Source organism: Lates calcarifer, linkage group LG2 (assembly GCF_001640805.2).
Source record: "Lates calcarifer isolate ASB-BC8 linkage group LG2, TLL_Latcal_v3, whole genome shotgun sequence".
NCBI classification, from domain to species: domain Eukaryota; kingdom Metazoa; phylum Chordata; class Actinopteri; family Centropomidae; genus Lates; species Lates calcarifer.
Genome location: NC_066834.1, coordinates 20599528 through 20624959, shown reverse-complemented (window position 1 = coordinate 20624959; position 25432 = coordinate 20599528). Strand labels below are relative to the sequence as shown.

Sequence of the window (25432 nt, the reverse complement as noted above, 5' to 3'; positions counted from 1 at the left end):
AAAAGAAACAGATCCTCAGTGTGACTACACGGTCAGATGTCTTAACTGTGCTCTTCCTCTTTTTATTTACAATGTAACAAACTTGGGAGTTCAATTATATTATATTGTGTGTGTGTGTGTGTGCGTGTGTGTGTGTATAGACAAAAATCATCCAGCTCTGAACTCCATGTTTGTTACACTGTAAATAAAAAGAGGAAGAGCACAGTTAAGACATCTGACCGTGTAGTCTGTTTCCTTTGTTGAGGAAGTGAAACGCGCGCGCATACACACACACACACGCACGCACACACACACGTGTATGATTTTTGATCTTTGTATAAATTTCTAATTATATTCATGTAGCCCGGACAGTGCCTTTCTTCATGCCCTTTTTGCACTGAGTAATACGAACCTAACGGGCCTGCATTGTTGGCAGCTTCTCATTACTCTTTTGCAGTTTCTCATAGTGACTTCGGCACTTCGTGAACAGTGAAAGTAGAAAAAACAACCTCAGAAAAGCTTCTCAATGCAGCTTCGAAGTTAATATCTCGGTCGTAGCCATAGAGTCTATGGTGGCAGTTAATATCTCCCATAGCCCTGAACGCAACACAACGCCACGTCAGCTGATCAGCGCCAGAGCAGTGCAAAACTCACGTGAGTCTTGTCAACACGTGACACTCTGGACCAGGAATCATCATGGCTGCAGCACCTCAGTGAGTAGAGTTTTCTGTCTTCCTACAGCGCTTTAACTGGAAAGATTATTTATTTTAAGTAGGAGAATTTATAGAGTCGTTTTAGCTTTTTACTGTCAGAACACCGCTGCAGATAGATATCACCATTTGCACTAATCTTGCGAGCTCGTCTAATAATGAAACAGTTGTCAGGCAGATACAAAAAATATTTTCAAGTTTACTGTCACAATGATGTAGTGAACTTTCACTTTCTTAATTAAAAACATAAAACATAAATCTCACAGCTGTGTTCAATAAAAAACTGCTCATACATTTAGTTTACTTAAACTGCACCCCATGCAATGTGATATTTAGAGAAATTGTAATTGTTGAGAATATTGGCTGAACCAGTCCACTTGAACCTTGAACCACTGAGCTAAAGTGTTAGTGAATTACTTTTACTTTACTTTAGCTCCTTGTGATACACTTTATTTATTTATTATTGATGTGTATCTGACACTGGTTGCAATGTCAGGCACGGTTTCTTCACTTAAAAAAAGTGCACTATCCACTGCTGGAATAATTCAAATCCAACATTATAATTATGTGTTTTGTATTTGTGAAAACTTTGTCTTGGTGTCAAAGTTACATGCGCAACATCACAAAGTAACTATGCTGCAGACATGCAATAATTAATACAATATAATTATTATTATTATTTAGTGATCTCAACAGAACAACTTTTCCTCTTTTGTGATCATGACACAATCCAGGCAGACTTCTCGTGATTGTTAGATAAAACCACACCAGTATCTGCTGTGATAAGGATAAAAATGTCTGCAGTCAGCAGACAGAAGGCAATCTCTGGCAGAGGTCTCGTTTTCACATAGTTCAGAGATTGGCGGACACAACAGGCACACCTTATGATATTATGTAATACTGCGCAACACCACAGACTTTGCCTTCAGAAATTAACTTAGTTTAATAAATACCTCAGTGATGCAGTGGGAATTGAAATTGCAGATTAGTACGTGTGTGTCACCTCACTGTGGCTGATCTGTCCTCAAATATGCACAGTTACACCTGTAAACTCAGCCAACAGTGAATGATCAGAAATCCTTTAGCCATAAAATACTGTGAGGTTATGGATTAACCTTTGGTTCTGCCCAGACTGAGTCTGATATGTTTTGTTTGTTATCTTATCACTAAGGGCACAAGATTTATAACCAAGACTTCTCAGTTACAATGCTGTCAATCTTTATATCTATGTCTTAACTCTGTCTGAAGGTAAGCTGGGCTGTGGTTCACCCACCTCCTCAGGCTCAAATCCACTGACCTAATCCTGAGGATTACCTCCAGATAGAACTAGAAACATAAAGGGTTTCTTCTCCCTGCTAGATAAACAATTCTCCTGAATGTGCTCACAGAATTTACTGTGAAAGTTTAAATGATCAATTCTCACTGCAGCCCAATATAGCTACCATATATTTTTGTGAATACTTTGTTTCCACTGTGTCATTTATCACGGTTGATTTTGTGTCTGAGCACTACATGAGTGAACTAGGGTATCAGAATAGTTGAATGATGGTTGGACAGTGTGGGTCATATTATGTTGTTGTGCACTCGTGCACCATATGACTGGGCAATCTTAATCTAGACCCAAAGCCCTCCATTTAAGAGCCAGTCTCTCCAACCACTCAGAGTCACCCAATCCCCTGTCCTTTCAGACCTGTCTACTGGCTGGGTAATGACACCCTGAGGGTGTCAGCTGCCCTTTTTGCAGAGAACCGTCAGCGACTGTGCAAAGGGCTGAGAGCCAAAGATGGAGTGGTGCCAAAGTCAGTGGTGGTTCTTCAGGGAGGAGAACAGAAGCAGAGGTACTGCACGGACACAGACCTCCTTTTCAGGCAGGTAAGTTGTCTTTAGTTGACTTATTCATCCATCCATCCTTTTATGACCCATGTTGGTCCCAAACCATCAGTGAGTTAATGGTCGTGCGTTCAGAGGGCATTCTAGTGAGGTGCCACAAAAACCTCATCTGGCTCCAGTTCTCTGATGCAGTTCATTTTTTTTGTCTGTCAAAAATATGCTCACAGTCACCTTGCGGAGAAATCACTTGTGTCTGTTATCTCCATTTTTTTCAACACTTCAACCAAAGAGTGTGATTGTAATTGAATTTGAACATAAATCAAAGGACACTTTGAAAGTTTTCTTTGTGTTTGAGCTCAATATTCGTCTCAGTTAATCTAACTGGTCTAAGAAGTGACAGCATCTCATTTTTCCTCACGTAACACTCTGACCAGAACATGCTGACACCCTGCTTTCTTCTAGCTGACTATTACAGTTTCCTCCACTAATGTCCTGGCTGATTGTTTCAATTCTGTAGGAGTCTTTCTTCCACTGGGCTTTTGGAGTAACTGAGCCTGACTGTTATGGAGCCATTGATGTGGACTCTGGGAAATCCATCCTTTTTGTTCCCAAACTGCCTGAAAGCTATGCCACGTGGATGGGAGAGTAAGTCACACTAATCCTCAGAGAGTGTTCTACAATAATCATCACCAGCTGGGGATGGTGGTGATCATGTTTGTATTTAGTTAGTTAATTGTGAATGCAGCCAAAATTCATTTAAGCACTTTTGTCATCACCCAAAACACCTCAGTGACATGTTTGACTACACTGATACAAAAGCCTGCTCTGTTCTAGCACGTTACACAGAGTAAATTGTTCAAATAAATTGTTGTTTTAAGATTTATTTATTGCGTGTTTTTGAAATTATTAATCCTCTCAAAAAATACCCAAAATGAAATTGCAGATGATCAAGAATCATTTACACATTTGGCTGCTTTCTGGAAACAAGCTGATTGCTGCAGGGAACTAATTTGTGAGGACAGGTTGATGATCAAAAGAAATGGTGCATGCAGTGTTCCTGACTCCCTAGTGTCTGTGTGTAACCCAATCAGTAAAACCACTGGACATAATGATGTGGAAGTAACCTGCAGACTGTGACCGTGTCACATGTTTGCTCTTCCCTGATCTATAAACCTCAAAGCATCTCTTCTCAGTACTTTAATGTACTGAGTTCTTCATTAGATTTACTTTCTCCCTCTGGTCTGTCTCCTGAGTGCTTCAGCTTCGTCAGTGTTTCTGCAAACTGTGACATAATCCATCTGTTTATTGAACTCTTACCAGTTGTGTGTTTCGCATCTGTTGACAGGATCTTTCCTAAAGAGCACTTCAAGGAGAAATACGCTGTGGATGAAGTGCAATACACCTGTGATGTAAGTTTGCCTGTGGTGTTGTTGGCCTTTACAGCCTGTGTGTGTATGTCTATGTGTGTGTCTGTGTGTGTGAGACATTTTCTGAACCTTGATGTTAAGTCACCCAGCTATGAAGGAAAGGACATTGGTGCCTCCATAGAATGCAGCGTGCTGCTTGCTGATCCCACACTAAATTATTCAAAGAGATGAAAATAGAAATGAACATGAACACACTCTTTGAGGCCTGTGTGTGTGTGTTTGCATGTGATTAGATGTTTGGGGCAGGTGTGCAAACTTGTGTAAGTGCTGAGAGTGTAAAAGCTTTGGGGCCAGTTCATGACATCAGTGGGTGAGAAAATCTGGACAGTAGCTGGGCTCACACAAAGCATGTGGAGCATCATTATGAAAATTAATTGTTGGAACAATTCAGCAATGAGCACACCTCTGACAGTGTTCAACCACCAAATACTCTGGGGAGGTGTATTTTGAATTGCTTTTTAAATGTGTAACCTGCAGTTCCATTCTCTGCTTTTTAACAACCCAGTTTGAAAAAATACTCTCCTGTTCAGACTGTCTGTAATTGCATATTTTGAGAGTTTGGGAAAACAGTCACGTATGGTAAGTGTTGACAGCAGATTCCCAGGGGAGCTATATTGGAGAGTTGACAGCTCCAGAGCTATTTTGGAGGTGTGCATGTTGACAAATCAAAATGATGTGTTCAGACTATAATGTAACAGTTTCCACTGGCCAACAAATCAGAAGTTTGCATTTTAAACTGATCACATATCATTTCTATATTTACTCTGTAACCCTCTGATGACTCGTACTGCTGATGATATTTCAGTTATTGTTACATCTCCCCACCTGCCTGAGGTGTTAAATTTCCTAATTAGTCACAGGTTAAAATGCAGTCCAACCGGTCCACTTCTTTCATCTGGCATTTCAACACTGCAGTATAATATTAGAGTCATACAATAACTGCCTCTGCATTTGTTTATGAATGCTGCTATCTAGTCAAACAAAGAAACTAGTTGCTGGTGTTCAGCATTCAGTTGACAGTGCTGCCTACAGACACACACAAAACTACAATGCTGCCTACAGAGGGACCTAAAAGAGAACAATATTTCTTCATCAGAGGCAAGTCATGAATTTTTGAGAACATTTCTATTTTTCAGTTATACACAGAAGATGTTGTTCCACACACACTCACTTTTCTCAGCACTATGCTGCTTAACATGCAAACAGTTCACCTTTAAGTTGTTGAAAGCAGCAGTTAGTGGAGAAGAATGTAAATAATTCGTCTTCTTCTCCATATTTTATCATACAGACAGGTGACAAATTAAAGGAAAAAACAACACAGTGAGTCTTAGTAAGGTGTTGCGCCACCATGTGCTGCCAGATCAGCTTCAATGTGCCTTGGCATTGACTTTACAACTCTCTGGGCTCTACTGGGGGGGGGGGGGGTGGAACACCATTCTACCAAAAGCTATTCTCTCATTTGGTGTTTTGATGATGGTGATAGAGAGTGCTTATTTTGTGCAGCTGCAAATAAGCTCTTTAATTTAAAGTGTTCACATTGACTTTTTTCTTCTCACTGATTTTTGTTCTCAGAAAAATCCTCATTACTTTGCAAACTTAAACATTCCTCTATCTGGTTTTACTTCACTAACAAGTGTATTTTGCTGAGCTACTGCAAACATGGGCAAGGCATAAAATACATTTAAAAATCAAGTCTCTTATCTTTTTATATGTTCAGTCAAACAAGGATTTTTTTGTGTTCTGATGTTACTCTTAGAACCAACCATTGACTCGTTCAATCACTATGCATTGTCTAAAAATGTAGCCACAATTTAGCTGTTAGGTGTTATTATTTTTTCTGCTTTGCTGAGACAATACAGTGAATGTTTTAGGAGGCCAGTTTTAATGATGGTGTGTCTGTGAACACTGAGTAAGGTATCTGTTATCTGACATTTAGACTTTTGGCATAGGAGTAATAATGTCGCTTGAGGTTTGTCATTTAGTGTGCTGCTGAGTACCAGAGGCCACGTTTTCACAATGGCGCCTGCCAGAATGACCTTTATTCTGCAGCCTGAGAGTAGAAGAAAACTGGTGCTTGTTGTCTCTGCTGCTCTATTGTGTGTCTCAGTCTTGTAATGACTCCCTGTCTGCCTCCCTGCAGATTGTTGATGTCCTGACCAACCTGAGACCAGCAGTGCTCCTAACACTGGTATGCATGACTCTCTTCTAGCTGATTACAGCCAGTGATATGTATACATGTTCTTGATATCACTCAAATGATCACAAGCAACTCTTCAAATCTGGTGTGGGCGTATTTTATAGAACCAGGTTTAGAGATGAATCTCCAGTCAGATCTGCCTCCCCCAATCTCATCCTACTATTGGTCAGCTGCCAGTTCATCCATCACATCAAACATAAAAACACTGAATTCTTTCAATTTGTTTGTATGTAAGCCGTTAAAATAGTGGCACCAAGCATCTGCTTTTAACAGTCTGAATATTAAATAGACACAACTTATGAAAATTTGATTATGTTGATCAACGGCTGAAAATGCAGAGTGAGAATTCAGGTAAAGTCCTTTTACTGAGTGTACTGTCAAAAAATCACTGTCAGCCATTATGGAACAGATAATCAATGTCAATATAAACCAACTTAATGTACTGTAGGGGTTCCTTTGTTGCTGCCCTACATGCCATGAGGCATAAAGGGCAGTAAGTAAGTAATATATTGACATTTGAATGCACTTGTCTTCCTTTCCACTCAGCGAGGACAGAATACAGACAGTGGGAGCATCTGCCGTGAAGCCTCCTTTGAAGGAATTAGTGGGTATGTTTAGCCGGCATCAATTTTCATTAACATAATTAAACTATGTTTGGGGAGGCTATTGATTTTTTTTTCTCTCTTTTTTTTTTTTTTTAACCAAGGATACAACAGACTCTCATGCATACTGATTGTTGCTGATTAACCTAATTCTGAATATCGTTAAATAAAACAAAGAATTTTGCTTTTGCTTGTTAGTTTTCAGTTAATGGTGATGTTACTGTCCTTAGCACTCTTCTTTGTTCTTTTTCTAACTGCATATATTACACCATTTTATCAATTGTACACTCTGACCTTAACTGCTTTGAAAGAGAAGTCTCTTATTATTTCAAAGGTAATATAACCATTTGCATTAAATTCCATTTATATTCATAATGCTGCTGTTTCTTGTTACTTTTTTAATCAGCTTCCAAGTGAACAACAGTCTTTTACACCCCATCATTGTGGAATGGTGAGTAATTAAACTTGTTTTATAATATTATTGACAAAGTCAAGTGAAGACTGTCACTCCCTTAATTTTCTAGACATTTTTCAGTCAGATTCTGCTGCTTTTAATACACAAACCTCAGCAATTACAGACGCCCAGTCAGGTCTGCAATCAGAAACAGAGGCTTTTCTTTGAGTTGTTTTTTCCCTCTTAGAAATAGAAGCCAGTCCACACAGATTTAATAGACTTCGTGCTTGCCTGGTTGTCCTTGGCATTAGAGTTTGCACCCTCCAGATGAATTGACATTTTGTGAAATAAGAAGGAATGTTTTTCAGGCGCACCTCCTGGGGTGAAAGACTTGATTGAACCCCTCTGCCCCCTCTTCTCTCCACAGCTAGCATGGCTCTCTTTATAATGGACATTTATTTTTACTTTCATTAGTGTTACTATTGGTTACCACCGCCTTGTGTTATTTACTTGGCTCTATTATTGTAGAGATCCTTAATACTCTCCGGTATGTATGTTATTTCTTGCCATTTAAGGTGCAGCTGCTGCTTTTCTCACTCAAATAAATCAGCAGGAAAAAAATGTCAGTTGTAATATGGTCTTAAAGCTGATATTTCAATCAAAGACTGCATTACATTTTATTGTGGCTTGAAATATTTTCACCATCTCTGCAACAAACGATTATGAGACTGTTTCCCACTGAAATTTCATCAAATGACAGGTCCCATTTATATACAGCGTTCCCGGGAATGATGGAGGACAGTCTGTTATAATATAATATTTGTTCTGCACATCAGCTTTGGTATTAGCAGTGTATATTAAAGAGATGAATTTCAAAAATGTCTTTTATTTCATCCATCACAGAACAAATACTGCATTATTTTAGCTTAATGTGAGAGTTGTATGAATTCTGCTGTTTGACTGTACATGGATAAGCCTCCAGTGTAATGATCAGAGAAGGAGAGAGCTGCTCTCTCACCTCTTGTTTCTGTCTATCTGCAGCCGTCTGATTAAGACTGATATGGAGCTGGAGGTCCTGCGCTACACCAACAGGATTTCCAGTGAAGCCCACAAAATGGTGAGATAGACATGCTCATATTGGTATATTTTCAAATTTCAAAGGATAAAATAAAGGAATAGAAAAAAATGGAAAGTTCAGAGCTTCAAATTGATCCTCTGAGGCTATAAACTGTTTAAATGCTATCAATTTAAACTTTATCCCGTAGCTTAGAGCCCAGCAGTTAACTGATATAGCCTTTGACCAATAAGCTGTAACATTTAAGCATCATTTAACTTGTGTACAGGATTGAACTTTATTACCATGAATAACCTTCAGGGATTGAGGAGTGGACTCTAAAATCACTCACTGTGAGAGTTCAATATTGTGTTTTTCCCCATTGTTACAAGTGTGATTATTAGTCTTAGTTTTCAGATATTTTTTTACCCATGTATACCCAAGTCCACTCATTTCGGTAGATCTTCAGTTACGATATTCCCCACAGGTGCCCACTAAAAACAAATCCCTAAATCAGCAAGTGTGTGTGAGCATTCTCACTGACTTTTGAACTCTATGCCCCCTTGCATCAATGCTGCAGATTATGCTTGAAGCAATAACCCATACAATTCATAATGTTATTTTAAAAATGGAGATGACATGGGAAGTGCAAAATAAACAAAGGAGAGAGACTCGGAAGAAAAACTCAGGTAATACAGATGCTCATTAGAAAAAATGGATTCACCTGCTTTGATTGCTGTTTTGCAAAAAAAGTGAACATCAAAACTTTGATGAAACTCCATTAAGTAAAGAAAGTAAAGTAAAATTTGCTAACAACATATAACCGAACTTATTCACTGTAGGTAATGAAGCATGTGAAACATGGACAGAAAGAATATGAAATGGAGAGGTAAGTGTCCCATTTATTTGTCTTTATCTGCAGTGTGTGGGGGGAGGGGGGATTGAAGCAAAACACAAAAAGAGAGTCATTTGTAAAGTAATATAACATATTTAGATTTGTTTTTAACAACTGTCAGTCATGCTCATTTGCCTTCTCTGTGCTAGAGGAACAAGTAAACATAGCCTTATGCAGCCTTCTGATGCTGTTGAGATCCTGGATATGTTTGATGTGCTTGACCAAGTGATTAAAGAATGACTGTGAAATGAATTCTTAAAAAGCATGGAGTCAGGCAGAGTTTAGTGAAAGTCCTCCTGCTAATCAGTGTTTTCTCTGATCACTGCTGTGCTGAAATTTCTGCCTTTTTTTCAGCCTGTTCCAGCACTACTGCTACACTAAAGGAGGGATGCGCCACACCTCGTACACCTGTATCTGTGGAACGTATGCTTTTTCAATTAATTCTTTACCTATTTTATTTATGACTTAGTTTCTTACAGTGATTTCTTTCTGAATGGCTTACTTAATTTATTACTTACACACCAGTTAAATTAAGGATGCTGTCATCAATCAAATAAAAGGTAGCTTTAAAGTTGGAAGTTGCCAAATCTTAAGACCATACCTTAAAATGTTGTCTTCACAGGCTTAGTATCACTGAAAAAAAAAAAATATATATATATATATAGAAACACTTTACAATATGATGCAGAACATCTTTCAAGCCTCTGTGGCACTCCAGTGCCCTCAAGGATTTTGATCACAAAGCAGAATTTAGGATTCGGGGGAAATGGCACTCTGTAACCCTGCTGAATCCAGGGTGTCTTGTCAGCCAAAACAAACCATGTTCACTTAAACAGTACATCGCCCTTCTCTCTGTTGTAGTGTTACTGCCATCACTGTGGGTGAAGAATTTTGAAACGCTGCTGCTAATCATGCTCTGGCCTTTTGTATTAAAGGTCATGTTTAATGAGTGTCTCTTGGGGATTAGTGGTTGAGGGTGCAAGTTATTTTACTATATTTTATATGTACTTCAAATTATTTTAATAGTGGCTTAATATAAGTTACATTGAATGTAGTTAACACCTTGCAGTGTAGTTCTTATTCATACATAGTTTACATACTTTTTATGTCTTTTTTAATTCATGCATTGTGTTCAACACCAGGGGCAATAATTCCTCTGTCCTCCATTATGGCCATGCTGGGGCTCCAAATGACAAGACAATTATGGATGGAGACATGTGGTGAGTAGCTCTCAGCAGTTTTTAGAAGCAAGCACTTCATGATACTGGCTTGTAACTCATAGATTCTCCTAAAGGGGGAGCTGTTGTGTCATTGTCAGACCAATTCCCAACATCCTCTGTGTAACAATCTTTCATGAAGTGTCTCTAAATGGCATTGTTACTGTTCTGCTTAAGTTGTGATCTTCAGTGTTGTAAGTTATTGAAAGACATTTTAGATACAAACCCAGAGCAGTTTGGGAATACATTTGATTGAATCAGTTTTGATATTATGCCCTGTGCAGTCTGTTCGACATGGGTGGAGAGTACTACTGCTACTCATCAGACATCACCTGCTCCTTCCCAGCCAACGGCAAGTTCACTCCAGATCAGAGGGCCATCTATGAGGCCGTCCTCAAATCCTCCCGAGCGGTCATGGCTGCCATCAGACCAGGTTATCATCTTTTAGTCAGCTTAACTATTGACCTCACATTACTGTTATCTTCTACCCTCATATGTACTACCAGTACAGGGTTAATTGCTAATTGTTTTGTTGTATTTCACAGTAACCTTTTTTACAAGTACAAGTAATAGTAATGATCCTTAGATAGACTCCTTAGTTAGAATTTCCATTATTTTCTTTTTTCTTTTTTTTTTAAATTACAGTTGCTGGGCTCTTACAAAGAATATTTCTTTCTAAACCACACTTCTAAGTAAATTATAAACCTGGTCTCAGATCCATCCCAACACCTTGAGAAGTTTTTGTGCTTAAAACATCAACGTGCATGCATACTGTTTGTACTAAGGTGTGAAGTGGACTGACATGCACCGGTTGGCTGACCGGGTTCACCTGGAGGAGCTGGTGAAGATCGGCATCCTGAGCGGCAGCGTGGAGGACATGATGAAGGTCCACCTGGGCTCTGTTTTCATGCCCCACGGCCTGGGACACCTGCTGGGCATTGATGTGCACGATGTGGGGGGCTACCCTGAGGTGAGAATAGAGGAGAATTCTGAGATTGCTCACATCAAAAACATCCGTCAGACAGGAGAGGAAGAAGAAGAAAACACACTCCCACTCCTCCAATACTGATGTGTCATCAATAATAGAGAGGCCCTCTGTGCAGAGGTGAGAGTGGAACAAAAAGAGGTCAAGCTGTAGGAACAAGTTCAGGATGAGGGCGGGAAAGAGGGGAAGGTGAGATGTTGTCTGCGTTCTGAACACCAATGGTGGTGGGTTAACCCTAGCTCTAGTGTAACTGCTGAGTGTTACACCATCATACAATGTCAGTGTGCTGAATGTAAATGAAGTGATCAGTCTGTCATAACAGATGCATGTCAGTCTTACTGAAACTACCCAACAGTATAGCTTGTCATGTATGAGGACTGGAGAGAGGGTAAGAGACAAACAATACTGTCGACTAGTTTCAGTAAGACTGACATTATTCATCTCTAATCACAGAATGAAGTAGTATTTTCTTGCCTCCTTGTCTCAATTTAAAGTTTTAAGCATTGATCCTAAAGTCTAAGCTTGTAACTGATGCATAAAAGTAAATGCTGTGCCTGTGCTTCTCTGTTTGGCTACAGAATATCTACAGATATTCTTTTTATCTGTAATAGTAAAAATTACTAGCTCAACATTGTTAACAAAATATTTTACTGGTGAGAGTTTTTTTAACTGTGTAATGTACTGTAACTGTACAAACTGTACAAACTCTACTGTTGTTCAGGGAGTGGAGCGTATTAATGAGCCTGGACTGAGGAGCCTTCGGATGGGCCGTCTGGTGCAGGAGAGGATGGTCCTCACTGTGGAGCCCGGCATATACTTCATCAACCACCTGCTTGACCAGGCCCTTGCCAACCCTGTCCAGAGCTGCTTCATCAACAACCAAGTGCTGGCTCGCTTCCGTGGCTTTGGAGGGGTCAGTTTGCTGCCACTGTTTTATTTGTCAGGTTGGATTCACCAGAGGTGGTTGAGATAAGACAATTTTTTTAGGGACAAAGAAAAAAAAATTCTATTCTGTTAACAGTGTTTGTTGTACTGTGTGTTGATTTTGTGTCTTGTTTGATGTGTCTTTTCTTTTATTTATTTATTTATTTTTTTTAGCTACTTTCCTGTCCTTTTAAATTGCCCCTTGGGGACAAATATTTACTCTGTATTTCAGGCAGGGAAATCAGAGAATTTGAATTCTAAAGAGAAGTTGACAGATTTTTCAATATTCAATATATGAAGTCTTATATGTGTTTTACATTTTTACATTGACTAACATTGTCTTTCAACATCTCCCACTTCTCTCATGTTTAACTAACGGCTATGTCATCACTGTATGCAGGTTCGCATTGAAGATGACATCGCAGTGACAGCGAATGGCATAGAGCTGCTGACCTGTGTCCCTCGCACTGTGGAGGAGATTGAGGCTTTCATGGCAGACTCTGCAAAAACCTTCAGCCCCGTCGTCAGCAGTGAGAAACCCTGAATGACATCTACTCATAACATCTGTGCTGTACGTTTTGATGTCACTAATGAACACATACAAACAACAAAGAATATTCTTCAGTAAAACTGCAGTTATTACTCTCACTCTTGTCTGACTTACATATGATACACAATCAAGATAATTATCAGTAGAATTAACATGAATGACTAACAAGCAAAACATGAAATTTCAAACAGTAGCCTATCTTTATGAAGGTTTTATAATGGACTGAAAATGGTTATGAATCAACAGTCACTTTTATGGAATCGTCTCTATCTTAGTATAGTAACAGTTCATTTTTTTGACTTTTGGGAAAAGAAATACATTTTTTAAAATAATTTTTATTCTTATATGTTCCCGTTTGTAAACACTGATACACAAACAATCCAGTGAAATTGAATTAAAATTTTTCATTTGCAACTGACTTTGCAACTTTTGATTTATTTATTGGTATTTTAAATTTAGATTGGCTAAAGATGACTATTTTGTATTGGTACTTACAGAGATGTGTTACTGTTTTTATTTTTTGTTGTATTTTTTTTTTCAAGTCCTCTCAATGAATTAAACTCTCTCTTCCAGACTTTCAATTTTTCAAACTTTATCAGGCACACCTTTGTGAAGACCTCAATCTATTTTCACAGTAAGCTCAGTCATTTTCTACAGTAAATGCACTTATTGGTGTACACTCCATGCAATATATGACCTGCTTAACACCCCCTTCTTAAAGCAGGCTGGTCAGGCTGGTTTTCATACTTCTTCAGGCTCAAATCTACTGGCAAATCCCAAGAATATCTTCCAGATATGACTTTAATATAATGTGTTGTGTGTCTGTCCTCAGTAGATAGATGAGATTTCTGTATTTACTCAAACAATTAGCTGTTTTTCGCAGCAGACCTTGCCCAAAAGAGATCAAATCAGAGAAAGAAAGAGAGAGAAAACTACTTAAAATCATTAAAATGCCCATTTACTTGTGTGGTGGCAATTTCTGTTGAATGAAGCACAAACTTAACTCTTATCTTTCTGTAAATGTAATTCAGCATCTGCAGATGGATTCACAATATCAGGTACATGAGATGCATGAGTGAGCACTCAGCACAGGAAGTGTCCATTTCTATACATGTTCGTGAGTAACACATTATCTGATGGTTACACACCATCTTGCCTTTAGTGCAACATCTTGTTCTGTCCTTGGACATTGACTAAGGCACCAGCAGTTTGCATCTTCAGCTTGTAACAGTACAAAATACAGTCAATCTGAAGAATACATAAGATCTGATCATTTAAATTACATCTCTCCCCTTTGAGCATTCTGTGCTCATGAAAGCAAAATTATCCATTAAAAGTCTCAGTTAACTTCTGTATTTGGCCATAGGTAATCTGCAGTGGAATTATCCACAGGTGAAGGATGTGTGAATCCACTCAATGATCTGAGTTGATTCTGGGACATGCATTACATTCAGCAAGATATCAGATATCGAAATTCAATTCACATTAAAGTTCACAGTCGCAAGGATGAAGTGAACATTACCTTTTTCATTAAAAAAGAACATGACACTCTTACAGCTTACCTTAATTAAAATATTAACTGCTCACACATTTAGTGTCATACCCTACACAGATCATGAACCTGAGTGCGAAAAATCATTCATATTCAATTTAGAATCACCAATTAACCTAACCTGCTGTCCCTGAACAAGGAAGCCATAGTGCAATTGCAGTTTAGTAAATGTTTGTGTCTACCTGCCTCAGTAACATCATTTCCCACCTCACTGTGGCTGATCTGTCCTCAAAGATGCACAGTTACACCTGTAAACTCAGCCAACAGTGAATGATCAGAAATCCTTTAGCCATAAAATACTGTGAGGTTATGGATTAACCTTTGATTCTGCCCAGACTGAGTCTGATATGTTTTGTTTGTTATCTTATCACTAAGGGCACAAGATTTATAACCAAGACTTCTCAGTTACAATGCTGTCAATCTCTATGTCTTAACTCTGTCTGAAGGTAAGCTTGGCTGTGGTTCACCCACCTCCTTAGGCTCAAATCCACTGACCAAATCCTGAGGATTACCTCCATAGATAGAACTCTCCCTGCTCCGTAGATAAACACTTTTTGCAGAGAACCGTCAGCAACTGTGCAAAGGGCTGAGAGCCAAAGATGGAGTGGTGCCAAAGTCAGTGGTGGTTCTTCAGGGAGGAGAACAGAAGCAGAGGTACTGCACGGACACAGACCTCCTTTTCAGGCAGGTAAGTTGTCTTTAGTTGACTTATTCATCCATCCATCCTTTTATGACCCATGTTGGTCCCAAACCATCAGTGAGTTAATGGTCGTGCGTTCAGAGGGCATTCTAGTGAGGTGCCACAAAAACCTCATCTGGCTCCAGTTCTCTGATGCAGTTCGTTTTCTTTGTCTGTCAAAAATATGCTCACAGTCACCTTGCGGAGAAATCACTTGTGTCTGTTATCTCCATTTTTTTCAACACTTCAACCAAAGAGTGTGATTGTAATTGAGTTTGAACATAAATCAAAGGACACTTTGAAAGTTTTCTTTGTGTTTGAGCTCAATATTCGTCTCAGTTAATCTAACTGGTCTAAGAAGTGACAGCATCTCATTTTTCCTCACGTAACACTCTGACCAGAACATGCTGACACCCTGCTTTCTTCTAGCTGACTATTACAGTTTCCTCCACTAATGTTCTGGCTGATTGTTTCAATTCTGTAGGAGTCTTTCTTCCACTGGGCTTTTGGAGTAACTGAGCCTGACTGTTATGGAGCCATTGATGTGGACTCTGGGAAATCCATCCTTTTTGTTCCCAAACTGCCTGAAAGCTATGCCACGTGGATGGGAGAGTGAGTCACACTAATCCTCAGAGAGCGTGCACATGGCCAACAATCATTACCAGCTGGTCCAGAGCTGTGAGCTGTAACTTGAAGAAGTCATGATCTCCACCTTTAGATCATGTTTGTATCTAGGTAGTTAATTGCAAATGCAGTCAAAATCCATTTAAGCATTTTTGTCAAAACACCTCAGTGATATGTTCGTCTACACTGATCTGCTCTGTTCTAATGATGTGGAAGTAACCTGCAAACTGTGACCATGTCACATGTTTGCTCTTCCCTGATCTATAAACCTCTTCTCAGCACATTAATATACTGAGTTCTTCATTAGATTTACTTTCTCCCTCTGGTCTGTCTCCTGAGTGTTTCAGCTCCAGCAGTGTTTCTGCAAACTGTGACATAATCCATCTGTTTATTGTACTTTTCTTTACCAGTTGTGTGTTTCGCATCTGTTGACAGGATCTTTTCTAAAGAGCACTTCGAGGAGAAATATGCTGTGGATGAAGTGCAGTACACCTGTGATGTATGTTTGTCTGTGGTGGTGTTGGCCTTTAGAGCCTGTGTGTGTATGTCTATCTTTGTGTTTGTGTGTGTGTTTATTCTTTGCAGTAACTGAAACTTGATGTTAAGAATTGCTTTTTAAATGTGTAACCTGCAGTTCCATTCTCTGCTTTTTAACAACCCAGTTTGAAAAAATACTCTCCTGTTCAGACTGTCTGTAATTGCATATTTTGAGAGTTTGGGAAAACAGTCACGTATGGTAAGTGTTGACAGCAGATTCCCAGGGGAGCTATATTGGAGAGTTGACAGCTCCAGAGCTATTTTGGAGGTGTGCATGTTGACAAATCAAAATGATGTGTTCAGACTATAATGTAACAGTTTCCACTGGCCAACAAATCAGAAGTTTGCATTTTAAACTGATCACATATCATTTCTATATTTACTCTGTAACCCTCTGATGACTCGTACTGCTGATGATATTTCAGTTATTGTTACATCTCCCCACCTGCCTGAGGTGTTAAATTTCCTAATTAGTCACAGGTTAAAATGCAGTCCAACCGGTCCACTTCTTTCATCTGGCATTTCAACACTGCAGTATAATATTAGAGTCATACAATAACTGCCTCTGCATTTGTTTATGAATACTGCTATCTAGTCAGACAAAGAAACTAGTTGCTGGTGTTCAGCATTCAGTTGACAGTGCTGCCTACAGACACACACAAAAATACAATGCTGCCTACGGAGGGTCCTAAAAGAGAACAATATTTCTTCATCAGAGGCAAGTCATGAATATTTGAGAACATTTTTCAAACACTCAGACATATAAGATGTTCCACACACAGTCACTTTTCTCAGCACTATGCTGCTTAACATACAAACAGTTCTCCTTTAAATTGTTGAAAGTGGCAGTTTGTGGAGAAAAATGAGAATAATTAGTTTTTAATCCTTTTAAGGTATCTGGCAGGTGTTACCTTTATGATTTATTGCTCACAGAGTTTTCTTCTCCATATTTTATCATACAGACAGGTGACAAAGGTAAAACCAACACCAAATGTCTAAGTAAGGCATTGGGCCACCACTTGCTGCATGAACAGCATCAGTGTGCCTTGGCATTGACTCTACATGTCTCTGGACTCTACTGGAGAGATGTAATACCATTCATCCAAAAGATATTCCCTCACTTGGTGATTTGATGATGGTGGAAGAGAGCTCTGTCTAACACATCAGTCCAAAATCTCCCATAGGTGTTCAGTTGGCTTCTCATACGTGTTAACAGTCAGTTTGTATTTGTGACAGTATTTTCAGAAAAGTCTGAGTAACTCTAATGAGTCACAATTGCCCTCAACGTACCTTGTGCAGCTGCAAATAAGCCCTTAAATTAAAAGTGTTCACATTGATTTTTTTCTTATTACTGATTTCTATTTTCAGAAAAATCCTTGTTTCTCTGCAATTTTTTTCTGTTCGGTTTTACTTGACTGACAAGTGTGTTTTACTCAAATACAGGAAACACAAGCAAATCTTAATCTGACATTTAGACTTTTGGCATAGGAGTAATAATGTTGCTTGAGGTTTGTCATTTAGTGTGCTGCTGAGTACCAGAGGCCACGTTTTCACAATTGCGCCTGCCAGAGTGACCTTTATTCTGCAGCCTGAGAGTAGAAGAAAACTGGTGCTTGTTGTCTCTGCTGCTCTATTGTGTGTCTCAGTCTTGTAATGACTCCCTGTCTGCCTCCCTGCAGATTGTTGATGTCCTGACCAACCTGAAACCAGCAGTGCTCCTAACATTGGTATGCATGACTCTCTCCTACCTGATCTAAATCAGTGATATATACATTTACTTAATATCACTCAAATGATCACAAGCAACTCTTCGTGTGTGGTGTGGCAATATTTTACACAAACAGGTTTAGAGGTGGAGTTGGAGGTGGAGTAAAATCTCCAGTCAGATCTGCCTCCCCCAATCTCATCCTACTATTGGTCAGCTGCCAGCTCATTCAACATGTCAAAAATAAAAACACTGAACCTTTTCAGTTTGTTTCTATCAAAACTGTCAAATAGTGGCACCAAACATCTGCTACTGACAGTGTGAATCTTAACAGTCAAATTGCAAAACTGAGAATTCATTATTCATTCATTCATTCACTAATTGTATAATCAAAAAATCATTGTCATTACATGCCATGAGGCACAAAGGGCAGTAAGTAAGTAATGTATTGACATTTGAATGCACTTATTTAGTCTTCCTTTCCACTCAGCGAGGACAGAATACAGACAATGGGAGCATCTGCCGTGAAGCCTCCTTTGAAGGAATTAGTGGGTATGTTTAGCCGGCATCAATTTGCATTAACATAATTAAACTATGTTTGGGGAGGCTATTGATTTTTCTTTTTCTTTTTTTCTTTTTTTACCAAGGATACAACAGACTCTCATGCATACTGATTGTTGCTGATTAACCTAATTCTGAATATAGTTAAATAAAACAAAGAATCTTGCTTTTGCTTAGTTTTCACTTAATGGTGATGTTACTGTTGTCTATAGCACTGGTCTTTGTTCTTTTTCTAACTGCATATATTACATCATTTTATCCATTGTACACTCTAACCTTAACGGCTTTGAAAGAGAAGTCTCTTATTATTTCAAAGGTAATATAACCATTTGGCACCATTGTCTTTTACACCCCATCATTGTGGAATGGTGAATAATTAAACTTGTTTTATAATATTATTGACAAGTCAAGTGAAGACTGTCACTCCCTTAATTTTCTAGACATTTTTCAGTCAAATTCTGCTGCTTTTAACCCTCCCGTTGCCCTTCGTATTTCATATACACCCAGTGTCCTCGCACCAGGTCAAACTGTCCCACACTCCGAGGATGAGGAGGACTTGGCACACATGGGGCAGTACAGGAGCGCGCAGCCTCTGCATATGTATTTCTTGCAGCAACGACAGATGTTGTGTATTTTACAGTCCTTCTTGGAGGGACAGACCTGACACCTCTTCCTCTTACTTGCAGGGATGGGTTTGACAGGGGCTGTGGAAGTGGGGGTCTGGGTCCAGGCCCGGGCCCAGACCTGGGCTTGGGCCTGGACCCAGACCTGGGCCTGAACCTGGGCCGAAGCGGGAGGCTACAGCCAGTCGAGCAGTTTTCACGACCGCTGTGGCCGATTCGGTGTGAGGCAGGCGAGCCCTCCGTTCGATGAGCGGAGTGACGAGTGCCTTGCCTAGTTGCTTGAGAAACACCCTCCTCTTGCTGTGCCTGTGGGGCATCCAGCCGGGGTTGAGCTCTCTCCATATCATGAAGGCGTTGTAGGAGGACATGTTGAGAATGTTATGGAAGACAACGAGGGGCCAGACTGCTAGCTTGTTGATCTGTGTGTGTATTTTATTGCTCCACCACCACTGTGTCTTTTCTCAGTCCCAACAGAAAACTTGGCGTGTTGCCAAGTACCAAGCCAGAGGATTCTGGAATGTTTTGGAATGTGTGTGTGTGTGTGTTTCATCCCATCACTACCAAAACAAAGGCAAAGGAAAAAAAAAATTATTTTATTAAAAACATTAAAAAAAAAAATCTTTTTATTGATTTTTTTGTTTGTGTCACCTCTGAAAGGAACCAGTTGCTCGTCCACTGTGACATGAGGCCCAGGGTTGTAGAGGGCTGGCAGCCGCTCGACCCACATGTCCCAGACCAGTTTGTCCGAGGCGCGTCTCTCCGTTCTGGTGTCGCGGTCATCGAACTGCACCAGCTTCGAGTAAACGTGAAAGACTTTGAGTGAAATCATGGCACAGAAAATTCGTCCGCTCTCCATGTCCCACAGGCTGGCAGTGGCCTCGCCTCAGGACCTATACATGCCGGCTAAGATGAGCAGCCCCACGTAGGCGTGCCAGTCAATTTCGTCCATCCGCCTCCAGCCGTCTCTTCCGTATTTCCTAAGACCCTTGCCATGATTTTGTCTATTTCCAATGTGAGGAAGAGGTACAACCTCAAGACAATGTCTCAGGCATTGGAAACTGTGTAGGCCGTGGGTCCCGGTGGTCAGGGCTGCGGCTGCGGCTGCGACGGCGTCGTTTCGTACGGTGCAGAGGATCATGTTATTTTCCCTTTTTTTGACAGGAATGTCTCTCGTGCAACGAGGGATTTCTCCTCCTCCTCCTCCTTCTCCTCCTCCCTCTTCTAGTTCTTCTACTTCTACTTCTTCTTCTCCTTCTCCTTCTGAGGATGATGTTACATTTTCCTGCTCTGGTGGGATGTATTCTTCCCCTTCTTCTTCTTCTTCTTCTTCTTCTTTTTCTGATACATCCTCCTCTTCCTCGGAGTCAGAGTGGGGTTCGCCTCCTGGTGGAGACGTTTGCGGCTGCTGGCCGTTTCATGCTCTTCTCCTCTTCTTGCTTCATACTCACCTCTCGCTGCCATTGCAGTCGCTTTATCCTATCCTCCTCCTCCTCTTCCTCTTGCTCTTACTCTCGCTGCTGCCATTGCCTTCTTGTGTCCTCCTCCCGCTGCCATCTCTTCGTACTCACCTCTCTCTCCCCCGTGCCTTTCCCAGAGTCTTCTGCATCTTCTCTGTCTTGCTGCTGTGTGAGCTGTTGTCTTTTATTCAGGGGGCGGGACATAGGTAAGGGTTGAGAGAGCCTGGTCGGATGAGTGGAGAAGGTTTGGTTGGACGGATGGAGAAAGTCTGATTGTATGAATGGAAAAAGTGTGGTCAGATGAATGAGAGAGCCTGGTTGGATAGATGGAGAAAGTGTGGTCAAATAAATGGTTATAAATTGGTTGGATAAATGAGAGAGTTTGGTTGGATAGATGGAGTTTGGTCGGTTAAATGATAGAGTTTGGTCAGATAGATGGGAGTGTGGTCGGATGAATGAGAGAGTCTGGTTGGATAGATGGAGTCTGGTCGGATAGATGGAGTATGGTTGGATAAATGAGAGAGTATGGTTGGATATATGAGAGAGTTTGGTTGGATAGATGCAGTCAGATAGATGAGAGAGTTTGGTTGGATGGAGTCTGGTCAGATAAAAGAGTATGGTCGGAGTGTGGTTGGATGGATGGAGTTTGGTTAGATAAATGAGAAAGTTTGGTTGGATAGATGGAGTGTGGTCGGATGAATTAGAGAGCCAGAGAGAAGATGAACAATGGAAGGAAAGGAGCGTCGGGTCAGAGAGACCCGAAAACAAGAAAAGGTTCAGTCAAGGATGACTTGTGCAAAGAAAGAACTATACTCTACAGTAAGAAATGTCCAGATGTCCAAATGGCATAAAACATGCCATCAAAATATTTGAACCTGAAATTTTGACATTTTTTCACTGCAAACGATGACCCACTGGCTGTCGCAGTCACCAAAAACGATGGCTGACTTCAAAAAATGGTGGTGTCAACTTTTTCAAAGAATTCACCCAAAACCTGTCCAAATCCACTCCAAATGGCATAAAACATGCCCCTGAGTGACTTTGAGGTGAAAAATTTGAACCTGAAATTTTGACATTTTTTCACTCCACACCATGACCCGCCGGCTGTCGCAGTCACCAAAAACGGTGGCTGACTTCAAAAAATGGTGGTGTCAACTTTTTCAAAGAATTCACCCAAAACCTGTCCAAATCCACTCCAAATGGCATAAAACATGCCCCTGAGTGACTTTGAGGTGAAAAACTTTTTCAAAGAACCTGTCCAAATCCACTCCAAATGGACATTTGACTTTGAGGTGAAAAATTTGAACCTGAAATTTTGACATTTTTTCACTCCACACCAGTCACCAAAAACGGTGGCTGACCAAAAAATGGTGGTGTCAACTTTTTCAAAGAATTCACCCAAAACCTGTCCAAATCCACTCCAAATGGAATAAAACATGCCCCTGAGTGACTTTGAGGTGAAAAATTTGAACCTGAAATTTTGACATTTTTTCACTCCACACCATGACCCGCCGGCTGTCGTAGTCACCAAAAATGGTGGTGTCAACTTTTTCAAAGAATTCACCCAAAACCTGTCCAAATCCACTCCAAATGGCATAAAACATGCCCCTGAGTGACTTTGAGGTGAAAAATTTGAACCTGAAATTTTGACATTTTTTCACTCCACACCATGACCCGCCGGCTGTCGCAGTCACCAAAACGGTGCTGACTTCAAAAATGGTGGTGTCAACTTTTTCAAAGAATTCACCCAAAACCTGTCCAAATCCACTCCAAATGGCATAAAACATGCCCCTAAGTGACTTTGAGGTGAAAAATTTGAACCTGAAATTTTGACATTTTTTCACTCCACACCATGACCCGCCGGCTGTCGTAGTCACCAAAAATGGTGGTGTCAACTTTTTCAAAGAATTCACCCAAAACCTGTCCAAATCCACTCCAAATGGCATAAAACATGCCCCTGAGTGACTTTGAGGTGAAAAATTTGAACCTGAAATTTTGACATTTTTTCACTCCACACCATGACCCGCCGGCTGTCGTAGTCACCAAAAATGGTGGTGTCAACTTTTTCAAAGAATTCACCCAAAACCTGTCCAAATCCACTCCAAATGGCATAAAACATGCCCCTGAGTGACTTTGAGGTGAAAAATTTGAACCTGAAATTTTGACATTTTTTCACTCCACACCATGACCCGCCGGCTGTCGCAGTCACCAAAACGGTGGCTGACTCAAAAATGGTGGTGTCAACTTTTTCAAAGAATTCACCCAAAACCTGTCCAAATCCACTCCAAATGGCATAAAACATGCCCCTGAGTGACTTTGAGGTGAAAAATTTGAACCTGAAATTTTGACATTTTTTCACTCCACACCATGACCCGCCGGCTGTCCGTAGTCACCAAAAATGGTGGTGTCAACTTTTTCAAAGAATTCACCCAAAACCTGTCCAAATCCACTCCAAATGGCATAAAACATGCCCCTGAGTGACTTTGAGGTGAAAAATTTGAACCTGAAATTTTGACATTTTTTCACTCCACACCATGACCCGCCGGCTGTCGTAGTCACCAAAAATGGTGGTGTCAACTTTTTCAAAGAATTCACCCAAAACCTGTCCAAATCCACTCCAAATGGCATAAAACATGCCCCTGAGTGACTTTGAGGTGAAAAATTTGAACCTGAAATTTTGACATTTTTTCACTCCACACCATGACCCGCCGGCTGTCCAGTACGGTCTGACTCAAAAATGGTGGTGTCAACTTTTTCAAAGAATTCACCCAAAACCTGTCCAAATCCACTCCAAATGGCATAAAACATGCCCCTGAGTGACTTTGAGGTGAAAAATTTGAACCTGAAATTTTGACATTTTTTCACTCCACACCATGACCCGCCGGCTGTCGTAGTCACCAAAACGCGACCAAAAATGGTGGTGTCAACTTTTTCAAAGAATTCACCCAAAACCTGTCCAAATCCACTCCAAATGGCATAAAACATGCCCCTGAGTGACTTTGAGGTGAAAAATTTGAACCTGAAATTTTGACATTTTTTCACTCCACACCATGACCCGCCGGCTGTCGTAGTCACCAAAAATGGTGGTGTCAACTTTTTCAAAGAATTCACCCAAAACCTGTCCAAATCCACTCCAAATGGCATAAAACATGCCCCTGAGTGACTTTGAGGTGAAAAATTTGAACCTGAAATTTTGACATTTTTTCACTCCACACCATGACCCGCCGGCTGTCGCAGTCACCAAAAACGGTGGCTGACTTCAAAAAATGGTGGTGTCAACTTTTTCAAAGAATTCACCCAAAACCTGTCCAAATCCACTCCAAATGGCATAAAACATGCCCCTGAGTGACTTTGAGGTGAAAAATTTGAACCTGAAATTTTGACATTTTTTCACTCCACACCATGACCCGCCGGCTGTCGTAGTCACCAAAAATGGTGGTGTCAACTTTTTCAAAGAATTCACCCAAAACCTGTCCAAATCCACTCCAAATGGCATAAAACATGCCCCTGAGTGACTTTGAGGTGAAAAATTTGAACCTGAAATTTTGACATTTTTTCACTCCACACCATGACCCGCCGGCTGTCGCTAGTCGACCAAAAAATGGTGGTGTCAACTTTTTCAAAGAATTCACCCAAAACCTGTCCAAATCCACTCCAAATGGCATAAAACATGCCCCTGAGTGACTTTGAGGTGAAAAATTTGAACCTGAAATTTTGACATTTTTTCACTCCACACCATGACCCGCCGGCTGTCGCAGTCACCAAAAACGGTGGCTGACTTCAAAAAATGGTGGTGTCAACTTTTTCAAAGAATTCACCCAAAACCTGTCCAAATCCACTCCAAATGGCATAAAACATGCCCCTGAGTGACTTTGAGGTGAAAAATTTGAACCTGAAATTTTGACATTTTTTCACTCCACACCATGACCCGCCGGCTGTCGCAGTCACCAAAAACGGTGGCTGACTTCAAAAAATGGTGGTGTCAACTTTTTCAAAGAATTCACCCAAAACCTGTCCAAATCCACTCCAAATGGCATAAAACATGCCCCTGAGTGACTTTGAGGTGAAAAATTTGAACCTGAAATTTTGACATTTTTTCACTCCACACCATGACCCGCCGGCTGTCGCAGTCACCAAAAACGTGGCTGACTTCAAAAAATGGTGGTGTCAACTTTTTCAAAGAATTCACCCAAAACCTGTCCAAATCCACTCCAAATGGCATAAAACATGCCCCTGAGTGACTTTGAGGTGAAAAATTTGAACCTGAAATTTTGACATTTTTTCACTCCACACCATGACCCGCCGGCTGTCGCAGTCCAAAACGGTGGCTGACTTCAAAAATGGTGGTGTCAACTTTTTCAAAGAATTCACCCAAAACCTGTCCAAATCCACTCCAAATGGCATAAAACATGCCCCTGAGTGACTTTGAGGTGAAAAATTTGAACCTGAAATTTTGACATTTTTTCACTCCACACCATGACCCGCCGGCTGTCGCAGTCACCAAAAACTGGGTGGGTGTCAACTTTTTCAAAGAATTCACCCAAAACCTGTCCAAATCCACTCCAAATGGAATAAAACATGCCCCTGAGTGACTTTGAGGTGAAAAATTTGAACCTGAAATTTTGACATTTTTTCACTCCACACCATGACCCGCCGGCTGTCGTAGTCACCAAAAATGGTGGTGTCAACTTTTTCAAAGAATTCACCCAAAACCTGTCCAAATCCACTCCAAATGGCATAAAACATGCCCCTGAGTGACTTTGAGGTGAAAAATTTGAACCTGAAATTTTGACATTTTTTCACTCCACACCATGACCCGCCGGCTGTCGTAGTCACCAAAAATGGTGGTGTCAACTTTTTCAAAGAATTCACCCAAAACCTGTCCAAATCCACTCCAAATGGCATAAAACATGCCCCTGAGTGACTTTGA

General features: G+C 40.5%; 1 protein-coding gene and 1 pseudogene across 1 annotated transcript; both read left to right on the top strand.

Annotated features, from left to right (window-relative positions):
* Window positions 1-527: 527 nt before the first annotated feature.
* On the top strand, window positions 528-13178 carry LOC108876861 (xaa-Pro dipeptidase). The gene is made up of 15 exons (XM_018666657.2): window positions 528-692; window positions 2378-2561; window positions 3037-3164; window positions 3865-3928; window positions 6087-6134; window positions 6690-6751; window positions 7152-7196; window positions 8181-8256; window positions 9036-9082; window positions 9443-9511; window positions 10231-10308; window positions 10590-10738; window positions 11091-11275; window positions 12012-12203; window positions 12615-13178. The coding sequence occupies exons 1-15, from the start codon at window positions 676-678 to the stop codon at window positions 12756-12758; spliced, it is 1488 nt and encodes a 495-aa protein (XP_018522173.1). The 5' UTR covers window positions 528-675; the 3' UTR covers window positions 12759-13178.
* Window positions 13179-14869: 1691 nt separating this feature from the next.
* The window catches only part of LOC108879316 (xaa-Pro dipeptidase-like), a 69073-nt pseudogene continuing 58510 nt past the window's right edge, over window positions 14870-25432 (top strand).

Excerpts from the sequence above, each read along its gene's own strand:
- LOC108876861 (XM_018666657.2), top strand. Across the intron at positions 7,197-8,180 it reads CACCCCATCATTGTGGAATG|CCGTCTGATTAAGACTGATA; the intron begins GTGAGTAATTAA and ends GTCTATCTGCAG. Across the intron at positions 11,276-12,011 it reads ATGTGGGGGGCTACCCTGAG|GGAGTGGAGCGTATTAATGA; the intron begins GTGAGAATAGAG and ends ACTGTTGTTCAG.